The 12,498-nt window shown below is 33.6% G+C and overlaps 1 protein-coding gene across 1 annotated transcript; it reads left to right on the top strand.

Moving 5' to 3' along the window:
• The first annotated feature begins 5,756 nt into the window (after positions 1-5,756).
• LOC136801975 (uncharacterized) lies at positions 5,757-8,813 on the top strand. The gene is made up of 6 exons (XM_067058671.1): positions 5,757-6,162; positions 6,376-6,623; positions 6,899-6,981; positions 7,351-7,503; positions 7,667-7,765; positions 8,414-8,813. The coding sequence occupies exons 1-6, from the start codon at positions 6,073-6,075 to the stop codon at positions 8,752-8,754; spliced, it is 1,014 nt and encodes a 337-aa protein (XP_066914772.1). The 5' UTR covers positions 5,757-6,072; the 3' UTR covers positions 8,755-8,813.
• The last annotated feature ends 3,685 nt before the right edge of the window (positions 8,814-12,498 follow it).

A 12,498-nucleotide genomic window follows, 5' to 3' on the forward strand; every position in this document is an offset into this window, starting at 1 on the left:
TAAAAGTTTTATAGTTTTTTATCGCCTAATTTGTCATAATTGCTTTTAATCTTTTTTACGATTTTTTTTACGATTTTTTTCCACACTTCAAATCTGTTTATAAGACGGTTTTTTTGAAAATGTTTTTACACATCTGATGATTGCGATAAGTATGAAACTTTAAGTAATGTATTTTTAACCTTGTGAATTTTCGAAAGATATAATTTACAATTTTTTGTAGAAACGCTTCTGATTGGCCAATTATGTCTATTGCTCTCCCGAAAAATTTATGCAACAAAATTCTGATTGGCCAGTTTTCAAACGATTTTTTTTTTGGTGGCAAACTCAAAATCTCCAATTCTACCATACTAATTTTTATCTCGTGTGAGCTTTGTGAAATGGAGTAAAAATCAGTATGGGTCCAGACTATGTGCATCCGTCATGCATGCATGTTCCGTTCAATTAATTTTTGACGAAATTTCTGGTCAAAAAATTGAATTTCGATGGTAATTTTCAATTTTCGAGTTAAAAAATTGAAAATTGAATTTTGATTAAAAGTTTCAATTTTAGTTTTTTATTGCCAGAAATGAACTGAAATTTCAAGTATCATCTTTGATTTTCTAATATAAACTTTTTGCATTGAAAATTGAAAATAATATTTTCAATGCAATCCGTGACCCGAAAGTATCATTTGATTTTTGATTTAAAATCAAATCGAATTTCAGAAGAAAATTGATTTTCAATTATCCCTCACCAATTAAAAATCAAATTTCAAACCAATTCTTGATTTTTGATTTTTAAATCAAATATTGCATTGATCTGAGATGAGAGCCTGTTCTTGGGAAGCACACTTGTCCAAATGGGACTCGGTTATCTTTCCATGTCACTGACACACACACACGGTACATGAAATTTTGCCCGACTAAAAGTACATAGGCAAACATACTGTAATGATTTTCGAAAATCACTTTCAATTTCTGATTTTTAATTTTTGATTTTCTAATTTTCTAAGAAAGACACGCATTCTATTCGAACATGTTTATGAGAATAATAAGGCTAAAAAATGCCAGTAAACCAAAACAGATTCAGCCTGTATTTGAGTTTTCATCGTTGAAACAAGGTATAAAAGTTGAAAGGTTGTAAGTCTTAGAAATTAAGAACAGTTAAGGATGTATCTTCATTAAAAATTGTATTAAAAAGTACCATGTCCATCCTTATGAATTTGAGGGTGTTCCTGGGGCTTGGATTTTTGGTGATTCCTGATATGTTACTGGACCTCTGCGCAAAATATCTTCTCTACATCATTTTTGTCCGGGTAGTTATGCAATTTTACCTGACTATTTCCTTCGTTATTACCATTGTTACACGTGGTAAGTTTGTGTACCTTTTAGAAAGAGGAACGTAACGAGGAGTAGCCTGTCAGACGAAAACCGCTTTTTTATCGCGATTTAACGTCTGTTACTTTTTGCCGTGGAATCGAATGTTCTTGGACGGGAAAGTCCGTCCAAGATTTTCTCTTCGGCGCGGCGCATTTTGCCGTGACTTTGGACAAGTTGCACTCCATCGCATGTGCCTTTTTCTGATTTTCAAGAAGTCATTGCATTGCTTCGAGCGGTAAAGTTCAAATAGATTTTCGAACTTTCGAATTTTGTGATTCGAATGTTGAAAATTGTTTGAGTGATTTTTTTGGACCTACCTCCGGGTACCCCGGTGGAGGTTCTATAAATTAACCCATGTCCGTTCGTCCGTCCGTCCGTCTGTTACCAGCTTTTCTCAGGATTGGCTCATTAGTTTTTTCTGATTTTTTGCACAATGATGCAAAATGGCAATGCCCAGAACGTGACGGAGCCCGATTTTTGAGAAAAAATTTATTTGGGCAAATTTGGGCCAAAAACTACCTAAAAATAGGGTTTTTTGGACTTTGTGCAAAATCCTGTCATTACTTTTTTCTGATTTCTTGTACAAAGATGGAGGGCAAGATTCTCTAAAGAATGGCTGAAGTGGTTTTTCCCGGAAAATTCTTATTCGCCTTAAAAAACGGATTTTCTTATTTTGGGGAAATTCCCTTTAACCAAATAAGAAAATATAGCTTTTCTCAATGTTGACTCGTTATTTTTTTCTGATTTTTTGCACAATGATGCAAAATGGCAATGCCTAAAATGTGTCGGAGCCCGATTTTCGAAAAAAAATATATGTGGGTAAATTTGGGCCAAAAACTGCCTAAAAATAGGGTTTTTTGGACTTTGTGCAAAATCCTGTCATTACTTTTTTCTCATTTTTTGTACAAAGATGGAGGGCAAGATTCTCTAAAGAATGGCTGAAGTGGTTTTTCCTGGAAAATTCTTATTCGCCTTAAAAGATGGATTTTCGTATTTTGGGGAAATTCCCTTTAACCAAATAAGAAAATATAGCTTTTCTCAATGTTGACTCATAATTATTTTCTGATTTTTTGCACAATGATGCAAAATGGCAATGCCCAAAATTTGAAGGAGCCAGATTTTTAAGGAATATTTTTTTGGGGAAATTTGGGCCAAAAACAGCTTAAAAGGTTTTTTTGGCCTGAATGGTTTAAGTGATTACTTTTATAAAAACTTTGATAATTTTTCAAAAAAAATAATGATGTAGGAAATATTTATTTTTATTTTGTTCCTCTGTATCTTGGAATTGTACGAGATCAACTTATTCCATCAAATACTAGTCTTGGAATCCTCATTATTTTACATCCCTGTTTCAAAGACTGGCTATGGCTAGTGCTGAGAGTTTTTTGATTTTGGTTGTTTCTCTGCAAGGAAGAAAACCTTTTGAAGACGGGGGGTTTCCTTTTTTATTAAATCAAGAGCCTGTTGACAATACCATTAATTGGAGCTGCTTGGAGACTTTTTTGCTTCTATAGTTCTTTCGTTATAAAGCGATGTATCAAAATATTCTCGTTTTGAAAAACAAGCATTTTTAGCTCACCAAAACTTTACCCCGATCCCGAGGATTCTTTTGTTTTGATTTTATGCACGGAACTCTAAAATTAAGACTAGATTTGACATCGACGCGCAACCTCTCCACCAAGAAATTCTATTCGGTCGTCCATTCCAGTCTTTGCTTTCGAGTTCCGTGTTTTTCCCGCCTTTATGCACTCCACACGGAATCGACGTCACCCTCCACCACAGTGAGATAACTTTCGACAAACGCTTCAAAGTGTAACTGACCATAAAGCAAAGAAAAAATTTGGTTTGTGGGAAGGTACTGGCTAAACGAGAAGAGGATCTTTCAAATTTTTCAGAAACATGCGGCCGCGTCTTTTTTCAGAAACACGTGACCGCATAAAATGACACGCGGCCGTGTAATTAATTACGCGGCCGCGTTATTTAGACGCGCCCACATATTTTAACACGCGGCCGCGTTTCTCGACAAAAACGTGCGGCCGCGTTTTTATCTTTTAATATCCGGCCGCGTTTTTTCGCTGAATAACGCGGCCGCACATTTAACATGCGACCGCGTTATATAAGACGCGGCCACGTTTTAGAAACCGCGGCCGCGATTAATAACGAGCGGCCGCGTGTTACAAAAGAAACACAACCGAAACTAAAAGGTCCAATTCAGCCACGGTAAAAACGTGTAATTTCAAAAAAATCTGAAAGGTTTCCTACAACTTTTTTTATAAGAACCAGTAAAACTTTTCTGAGCCTCGGCTGTTCTTATTTTTTGACAGTTTGAGCCTGAAATTGTTCTTATTCTGTTCTTATTTATAGGCTGTATTTGAGGTATTTTAGACGTATATACCCAATTTTTACCACTTTTGCCACTAAATTGCTTGAAATATAGTATTTCAGGCTCAGCATTGTTTATAAATTGTTCTTATTTTTTGGCGATTTTGAGCCTCATTGTTCTTATAAAATTGTTCTTATAAAAAAAAGTGTACCCATTTTAGTTTTTTTACAATCACACTTTTTGAAACACCCGGTATCAATGCGCAAAGTACCTCTTTTCAGAGGTTAAAAATCTGAAATCAAATATTATAAATTTAAAGTGATTTTTGAAATTCATTATTGTACGCTTGCTTCAGAGTTAGACTTAGTCGGACAAAATTTCATGTACCATGTGTGCGTGTTAGTGACATGGAAAGATAACCGAGTCCCATTTGGACAAGTGTGCTTCCCAAGAACAGGCTCTCATCTCAGATAAATGCAATATTTGATTTAAAAATCAAAAATCAAGAATTGGTTTGAAATTTGATTTTTAATTGGTGAGGGATAATTGAAAATCAATTTTCTTCTGAAATTCGATTTGATTTTAAATAAAAAATCAAATGATACTTTCGGGTCACGGATTTCAATGCGTGTATGGAAAGTATAATTCGAAAAATTAATTTTTCAAAAATAAAAATTGCAAAATTTTGAATTTCAAATTTTAAAAATTGACTTTGATTTCCATTACTCAAATTTTTCAGTTATAACATGACAATTCAATATTCATTTCATTTTAAAATGAAATGAAAATTGAAAGTTGGCTTCTAAATTTGATTTTGCGAAAAAATACACAAAATAGGCATGGTTCTTAAATTAAACAAATAGATTTTGTCTTTGAAAGTAATAGTTAAAATATCAAGTTTGATTAAAACTTGAAAATAACTATTGTTTTCATTTTTCGTTTAAAAACAGAATTTTTCTTCTCAAGACAATACGTATTGTAATTGTTGAACTCGCAAATGTCTTTGTTTGCTTAATTTAGCGCGATGCACAAGTCATTTTCGAGTGGGAAAAAATCATTACGTCAATAAGGCGTGGAAAGATCTACATTTGAACTTAACCGACTTTTCACATTGCGGTACCTGCAATCGTCATTGTGTTGTTATTTTTGCGACCAGACATGAAGCCACAACCCATATGTGATTTTTTTCTGAGAGAAGTGAATAAGAATCATGACGTAATGAATTTATTATGTATTATTTTTGGAAAAACGTCCGGTCACGCCGCTCATTAGAGTGCGAAATACTATTTTATCAGAGGCTAAAATTATTTTAAAAACTGTCAAGTCGTCTCGCAGTGAATATATTAATCAAGGTTGCTGCATTCTCCGGAAATTAATGGTGTTGATTAAAAGTCTAATTAAAAATTTCTGGAAACTCTAGAAAAGTCTGGAATTTGGCTTAGCTGTCTGAAAAAAAAACTGGAGTTTTATGAAAATTTTCTGATTAAATATAACTTTCTGCAGATACTGGAAACTTCCTTCTTGGCTTTTGAATTCCCCAAAAATGGCTTCGCTCACAACCAAATCTTTACTTAAATCATGCTCCTTCTAATATTTATTATTATTTTGCGGATTCATCAATCTGGCCATTTAAATACACGTTTTCTTTATAGAAGAACAAACTATATAAGAACACGAGGCTTCGATTGCAAAAATGTTAAGAACAAGTTAAGAACGTTTTTTTAAAGGCTTTGCAGGCCTAAAAAACCTAATTTCCTAGGAAAATGGGCAAAAAATACTCCCAAAATGTTGGAAATGAGAACATGTTAAGAACATTTTAGGCTTAAAACTCAAAAATTTAAGAACATCCGAAGGCTTCAAAAATTTTGCATGTTCTAATAAAAAAAAGTGTAATTAACCGTTCAGGAGTATATATTTAAAAACATTCCTTCAGTTACCACTGGCTTTAGCGGAGGCTTTTACACTAAAGCATTGTCTAGAAAATGATATCGTCACAAAATACAGACACAAATACAGACTAGCTTAAGAAAATCATTCCTACTGTGATTGTCTAGGAATTTTCCTTTTAATTTTATTTTAATTTTAAATTCACGGGCATTTGACACCAGCAGAAAATATTTTTATTTCCATTTTCTGAGCACGCGATTGCCTATTATATTCAATACAAAAAAAAAAAGAACGAAGAGGGCCAATCAAATTCTGCGACAGAAGAAAAAGAATAGGAACCATTGTAATCAAAGCTAAAAGTAATTGAAACACAAGCCAATCAGATTTCTTCTATCTGTAATGAAAATAGTGCAAAAAATGAAACTATTATATGTTTTTGAAGTATAAAAAGTCGCATGGCCGGAATAAGGTCATTTACTGAACAGTAGACTGCAATTCGTCACGATGGTTGATATCGAGCTGAAGTACGAAGGTCTTTCGAGAATATGCAGACCACAGCAAGTATCTGTGCAACGGTTGGCTGTGATGTTTAAAGTAAGTTGACTTATGCTATGCATGGCCTTGTATTGTTTGAAGTTCCTATTCAAAACGGACTTGAAAATTTGAGTTTTACAGAAGAAATACAGTTCGTTCAATGATCTGATATCTAATTAATGTGCGAGAATTATATCTCAAGACGTGATAAGTTATGTTTAATTTAGAAGTTGTTTCGGGAAGAATAACGTTTTACATTTTGTTTCACTTCAGCTCGTCCCGGCCACCATATACGTAAGAGAAGAAAATGGTCTATCAGAATTTCCTAATAATGGAATTTTCGATTGCTTCGCAAATGCTCAGCCTCAAAATCCAAATGCTCAACGAAAAATTTATCTGGTTGAAGGAGAACGAGAACAAGAAAATTCTAATGTAGTATCATCAACCACTGGCCCGTCGGCAGCAGTTCCAGGCAATAGTTTTGCGTCGAACGGTGCATTTAGAAGATTATCGGCGACAAGGTAAGCAGTCTTCTGAAAGGTTGATGGGGTACAATATTTCAATGAAAATCTTTTCATTCGATAGATATACATTAATAAAAAGAAAACACAACATGTTTTTTGTTATAGTTCCTATCAAGCTTCTCCGGATAGTGTTTTTTTACTTGGGATTCTTGGTGAGTCTTTTCAAAAAATGTCGCCATGAAATGACTACAAAATAACTTAAACTAAGCTGGCATTAAACTTTCATCAGTATTATTTCCTGGTTGATATTTTATATTTTTCTATTTGTTTAGGAGAAGATCGTTACCACAACAACAAGATCCACCGACCTATTCATTAAAAGTTATTTTGGCAGATCTAGATGGCAAAAAGATTGGTAAGACTGCAAATTTTCTTTGCGTTCTTATTTGTTACGGCTTTTCTTACAACCAGATTCCCTTTCTAAAAGTCATTTGTAAATCCGTAAGTTTGTTGTTCACTTCCAGGGAAGTTTTTTACCAGCGAAAGGTGGTAACTTCCCTGGGAAATTATATGAATTATCATTGTCTAAGGATTACAGATTCCCTGATAAAGTTTCTGTATATGTAAAGAATTCTTACACTATCGATTGAATATCGATATCGATTTGGAAGTTTTTCTATTAAAAACACCTTTTTTGCAAAATGTATGGTTCTTGTCTTAAAAAACCTTGATTGCGATTTGATACGAATAAAATCTTTTGATATCTATCATTTTTCGATTTTAGGAATTCACAGGAGGATGCAATTCTTTAATATTGACGAAGGTAGCGCTAACGTGACAGATATCACCGCAAAATGCAGAGATGGGTTTGGAAACGAAAATGTACTCCTCGTACAAGCTAATGGGTTAAGAATCGAAGACAATGTTGTAACACAAAGTGAGTATATACTTAAAATGGATTTATTGCTGGATGACTAAGTTAAAGCAACGGTAAATAAGTACTTTTTACTAATGAATACAAAATGTAAGTATCAAATTGTTCATGATCAAACATTTATGTTGAAAACAAGTTTTATAAAATAAACATTTTTCTATTGAAGCATTGGCATTTTGGAAAAGTTCCGCACGAAAAGTCTATGCGGTGGACAAATCTTTCATTCAAGGAGTAACCCAGCAAATCGACAATGCACCAAGACTTGGTAAGTATAGTTGTTTTCTAAAGAAAAACACTTTTAGGAAACGAGGGGCTCAGAATGCGTAAAAACTAAGAAACTTCATCAGAATGAGACATTTTTCAATTCGGTTTTTTAAGAACCTTTCATTAAAAATTTTTTTTTCTTTGCATGAAAATAAATTTATATACAAGTACATAAGACGTTTCTTTTTGAAAATAAACACTATAGGCCCTTTTTTTCTTTAAGAATAGTGCACTTTGAAGGATGAGGCTCAAATATTCTTAACATTCTTACTATTTTAGACTAGACTGTATTACAGGCATTAGAAATCTCATGTTGGCTTTTAAATGAACAATTGGAGCTAAAACTACTCCTGTCTCAAAGTTTAAATTAAAGTCTAACAAAGGAAGCAGTTTTTTAAATGACTGTATTATCAAATTCTTTGAAACTGGTCCTAGAGAGTATTCTTAGGTTATTATTATGATTTTCCAATTTTCACCCTGACATTCGTAAAAAAATATTCTCGTAGAAAGAAAAAGAAAGAAACATGTTTAGAAACATTTAACATTTAAGGCTCAAAAGGCCTATTTCTCATGAAACATTGAGGCTGCTTGGTAAAACTAGTTTCTTAAAAAAACGTGTATAGGCATTTTTATTTTTTAATCATTACAGACATGATCATCGAAAAATTGGGACGATTAGAGTCGAAAGTTGAAAGATCGGTCGCTGTATCATGTCCAACATCGGAAGATGTCCAATCTCTCAAAAGTGTGATCCGATTAGCAGAATTGTCAAGAATTGTCCAAGACACATACAGTTGCTTGATTTGTCTAGATTTGATGACCTCACCCGTTGTTTTTGCAACTTGTTGTGTAAATCATGTAACGATCATTGGATCCCCAATACACGCCCTCATTGCCGTGCTCAAGACACGAGACTTGTTGAAACCAGTTGCTTTAACGATATTTTGGCGTTTTTCCGTGAAGAGTGATTACAGATCGGAATTTGTATGACTATTTTTTGTGTCAGTTTCTTTTGTTACAGCAAGAACGAACCTTAAACTTCAAGTGAAATTTTTCACCGTTTTATTTAATTCCTTGACTAAATTCACAATCGGAATACTCAGTTTATGTTTTAAGGGTCTTAAATATAAGTAAAGGTTCCTTAAACTTGTCTTTTAAAGATTTCGCCTTCAAAAGATAATGAATCAAATTCTTTCGAAAATCCTTTAATTTCAATCTTGACGATATCAGCCGAATGATTTGAATTTTTCGCCGTTATTCATAAGATTAATTTCAAAAGAACGCTTAATCTTAGCCAAAACCTAAGAACAAGCCAAGCCTCATCTCAGTTCAGAAATTGCCAAGAAATAACAGCCGATTGAAGACTCTGAATCTAAATTCCTTTTAGCGTACACACTTTATTTTTTGTACAAGTTTTTTTAGAATGAGTAAATTTTGGCGTTACTTTAAGATTTCTGCACTCATTATATTCTTTCGTTTCGTCAGGCGTCAAAATGAAACAAAATATAAGCAACTTAAAAGCTGTAGGACCTCACATTTTTTCAATATCTCGTAAAGTAAAAGCTTGTCAGCAGTAGCATGGTGACAGGGGGCAGTTCCCCCCCCCCCCAAGAAAAGGTTTTTTTGGGAGGCGCCAAAAAGAAATTTTTGCGCCCTTTTACTTTAATGATTACTTTGATTTTAGCGCCCCTTTCGTTTTGAGCACCCTTTCGTTTATTTCCAGTATTCATGTACGTTATTTCAAAATTTTTAGCTCGCTTCGATATTTTCACTTAAATTTTCGGAAGAAAACATTTTTCTCCCCAATAGGAAACTAATGTTCTATTATAACATTCCGTAACATTTCTTCGAAAGTATTTGAGGGAAAGTAGACCTAGCGCTTTCAATGCATTTACACCACTATTGACTAGTGCACTAATAGTAGAAATTTTTGTGATCGCTTCGCTCGCATTTCAATCGTTTTAGCTGACTTTACGCAATGTATCTCGAGAAAACAATGTCGTAAATTTTTCTTGCTTGCTTCGCTTGCATTTTCTCATGTTTAAAAAAAGACCAACACCGGAAAAAAGCTCAAATTTTTGTATTCGGATCCTTCCAAGGAGGCTGACAAAAAGGGGGCGTTTGAATAAACTTACTGGGGGTGCCAAAAGCCAAAATTCTACCTTTGCCTCCCCAGCTTTGACATAGCCACCACACTACTGCTTATCAGATAATCTAACAACTGGAAATTACTACCCTCGAGTCAAGCAGCATTAACAAGGAATAATATTAGGGGTGGTAAAATCCAAAATAGCAACTTTTTTCTGGCCATTCATAATAATAAAGAATATAGTCAAAATAGTTTTGATACAACCGAGATCATCAATTCAAGATTTTTGATGCTTTCAGAATGAATATTTACGGACTTTCTTTTATTTTGTGGATATGATTACCCTTGACCCAATCAGCATAAACATGGTACAGTATCAGGGTTGGTCAATACAAAACCAGCTCAGCTCATGCTATTGTGACCGTTTTCAAGAAAAAAAAGCTGATATATTAAAGATGATCAATAATAATTAGTCATTTAGTCTTGGGTACCTAATAGCCGCCCCCACCCTCCGTTTATTAATTTTGAGAAAAAGTTTTGAAAGTTCCCTTTTTTGTCCTTTTCCTGCTGCATTAGCCTATTAGCTATTAGGTACCTGAGAGTAGGAGAGCTGAAAATTGGAGTTGCAAATAAGAAAATATTGTGTTCATTTAATGACTTAAAAAGGGCCATGAAATAAGCATCAACTTAGCAAATTTTTAGGTACACATCTTTTTATAAGCAATTCCATTTTTCGGGTCAGGCCTGGAGTTGCTAAGGATTTTTTGAAATCCAGGCCCAAAGTTGCTTCTAAGGTTGCTTTAAAATTTTCAAGCTTAAAATGGTTGAAAAGCACATTTTTCAACAATTTTTCAATTTTGAATGGGCAGTAGAGGCATTTTTCGAAGATTTTTAAGGCTCTCTTTTAAAGTTATTCTTTGTTGCTGGGGGGGAAAAGTTGCTCATTTGCATTTGACGCCTCAGGGTTGCTAAGAAAATTGCTTAATTTTTAGGCTCAGCTTGTTCTTTAATTTTTTAGTTGCCTAATAACTTTTTTTGGTGAAAAAATTAATTTTATTAACAGTGATTTCTGAATTCTACATCCTAATACGCTTCTTTGAAGCTTACCCATTTCTCACCATAGATTTAGTTAGACTTAGCATTATGCATTTAGTATGTGCAGAATGTGCAGAATCATGTATTTTGCCTCCATAAAAAAGAAGGACATAGAAGGTAGAGAATCTACACTGGATATTTACTCTGACAATTCGCTCGTAAGAAAAATAAAATGTAAAATAGCTTCCTGAAATGATTGACCATTGTTTCTCAAAATGTTATTGAAAATGTCTTGCAATGAAAATCTTTGAGAAAATCTTCTTAAACGCTCGTTGTAAAGATGTAAGTTGTCAGCAATGGGGTCAATTCCAAATTTTGGAACTTCAGTTAGTGCTCCACCATACAAATATACATATAAATCTCGAGCTTCTGGCGACTCTGGAATTTCGTTTTCTGCGATCCTAACAAGCCTGTTCGTTCTCTGCTTTACGTTGATAGGGACACCCCTACCTAAAATAGATTTTTAAAAAATCTTTAATTTTGAGTATCTCAAAGGGCTGGTTTTGGGTTTATTTCAAGTGAGTTTGAAGTGAAATCAGGGAGAGTATAAAATTCATATTATTCGCGACGCGACGTAAATGTCTCATAAACCTTGATAAAATTTTTTTTAAATTGCTACTACTTGCAAAAGCCAGGGCGTTCAGGGGCGTATGTAGGATTTTGAGGATGCCCTGCAAAAAAGATACAGCTATATACAGTGATTCAGCTATATATAGTATCTAAGGAGGGTCCACCATGGTTGGGCCCGACGGGACAGAAAATTTTTGAATTTCGACCCTCTAGATTGGCTAAAACAGCCACCTTTTTATGCCCAATGTATCATGAACCAGAGATAAAAAATTAAAATTCATTTCATTTAAACACAAAATGAAGCTGGTAAACCTAAGATAGTTTTTTGGGTTAAAGAGTTTTAAAAACCAAAAAAGAGTGGCCTCTAAAATATGGAAAAAATGAAGGAAAGAGAAAGGAGGTGTAAAACATTGGCAATTCATTATATCAATGGCAAAAATCATAACTATCATGAATTTTTTTAAGAACTTTTTGAACTTTACACAAAAAAGTGAAAAATGATAGCAAAATAATACAATAGCACACAAAAGATTATAAATTATACAAAAATCTTTATCTGATCGTGATAATAGCATTTACAAGAATAATAATATTTACCAAACTGTCTATAATTTTTTAATATATAATTTTTGATTCTTATTATGTCAAATTTATTTATCTTATTGCTGACTTAATAATTTCAAGCAGATTAATAATAATAGCCTTTTGCCATTTCAAATGAAAATTTAGAGAAAAAGAGCAAAACTATTTTATTCAGACTGCTCAAGAAAAGAGTATTTCATTAGAAAATTGATTAATGTGATGCATTAAAGTATGGAAAATTAGAATTTGTACTGAAGCTGAAATTTCTATAGTTGGTTCGTCTTGAAATTAGTCTAGCCCCATTCTGGTGTCTCGTTTGGAACTGTTTGCCAAATAAAGCAGGGAATCCTGTACCAGGGGTAAAAAGCCCCCGATCCGAATTGAAAACAAACCATATG

This window comes from Clytia hemisphaerica, unplaced genomic scaffold, assembly GCF_902728285.1.
Source record: "Clytia hemisphaerica strain Z4C2 unplaced genomic scaffold, Clytia hemisphaerica genome assembly, whole genome shotgun sequence".
NCBI lineage: Eukaryota > Metazoa > Cnidaria > Hydrozoa > Leptothecata > Clytiidae > Clytia > Clytia hemisphaerica.

Coding starts and splice junctions, on each gene's coding strand:
- LOC136801975 (XM_067058671.1), top strand. CDS start 6,073: ATGGTTGATATCGAGCTGAAGTACGAAGGTCTTTCGAGAATATGCAGA. Junction 6,163..6,375: donor GGTTGGCTGTGATGTTTAAA/GTAAGTTGACTT, acceptor GTTTCACTTCAG/CTCGTCCCGGCCACCATATA. Junction 7,504..7,666: donor AGACAATGTTGTAACACAAA/GTGAGTATATAC, acceptor TTTCTATTGAAG/CATTGGCATTTTGGAAAAGT.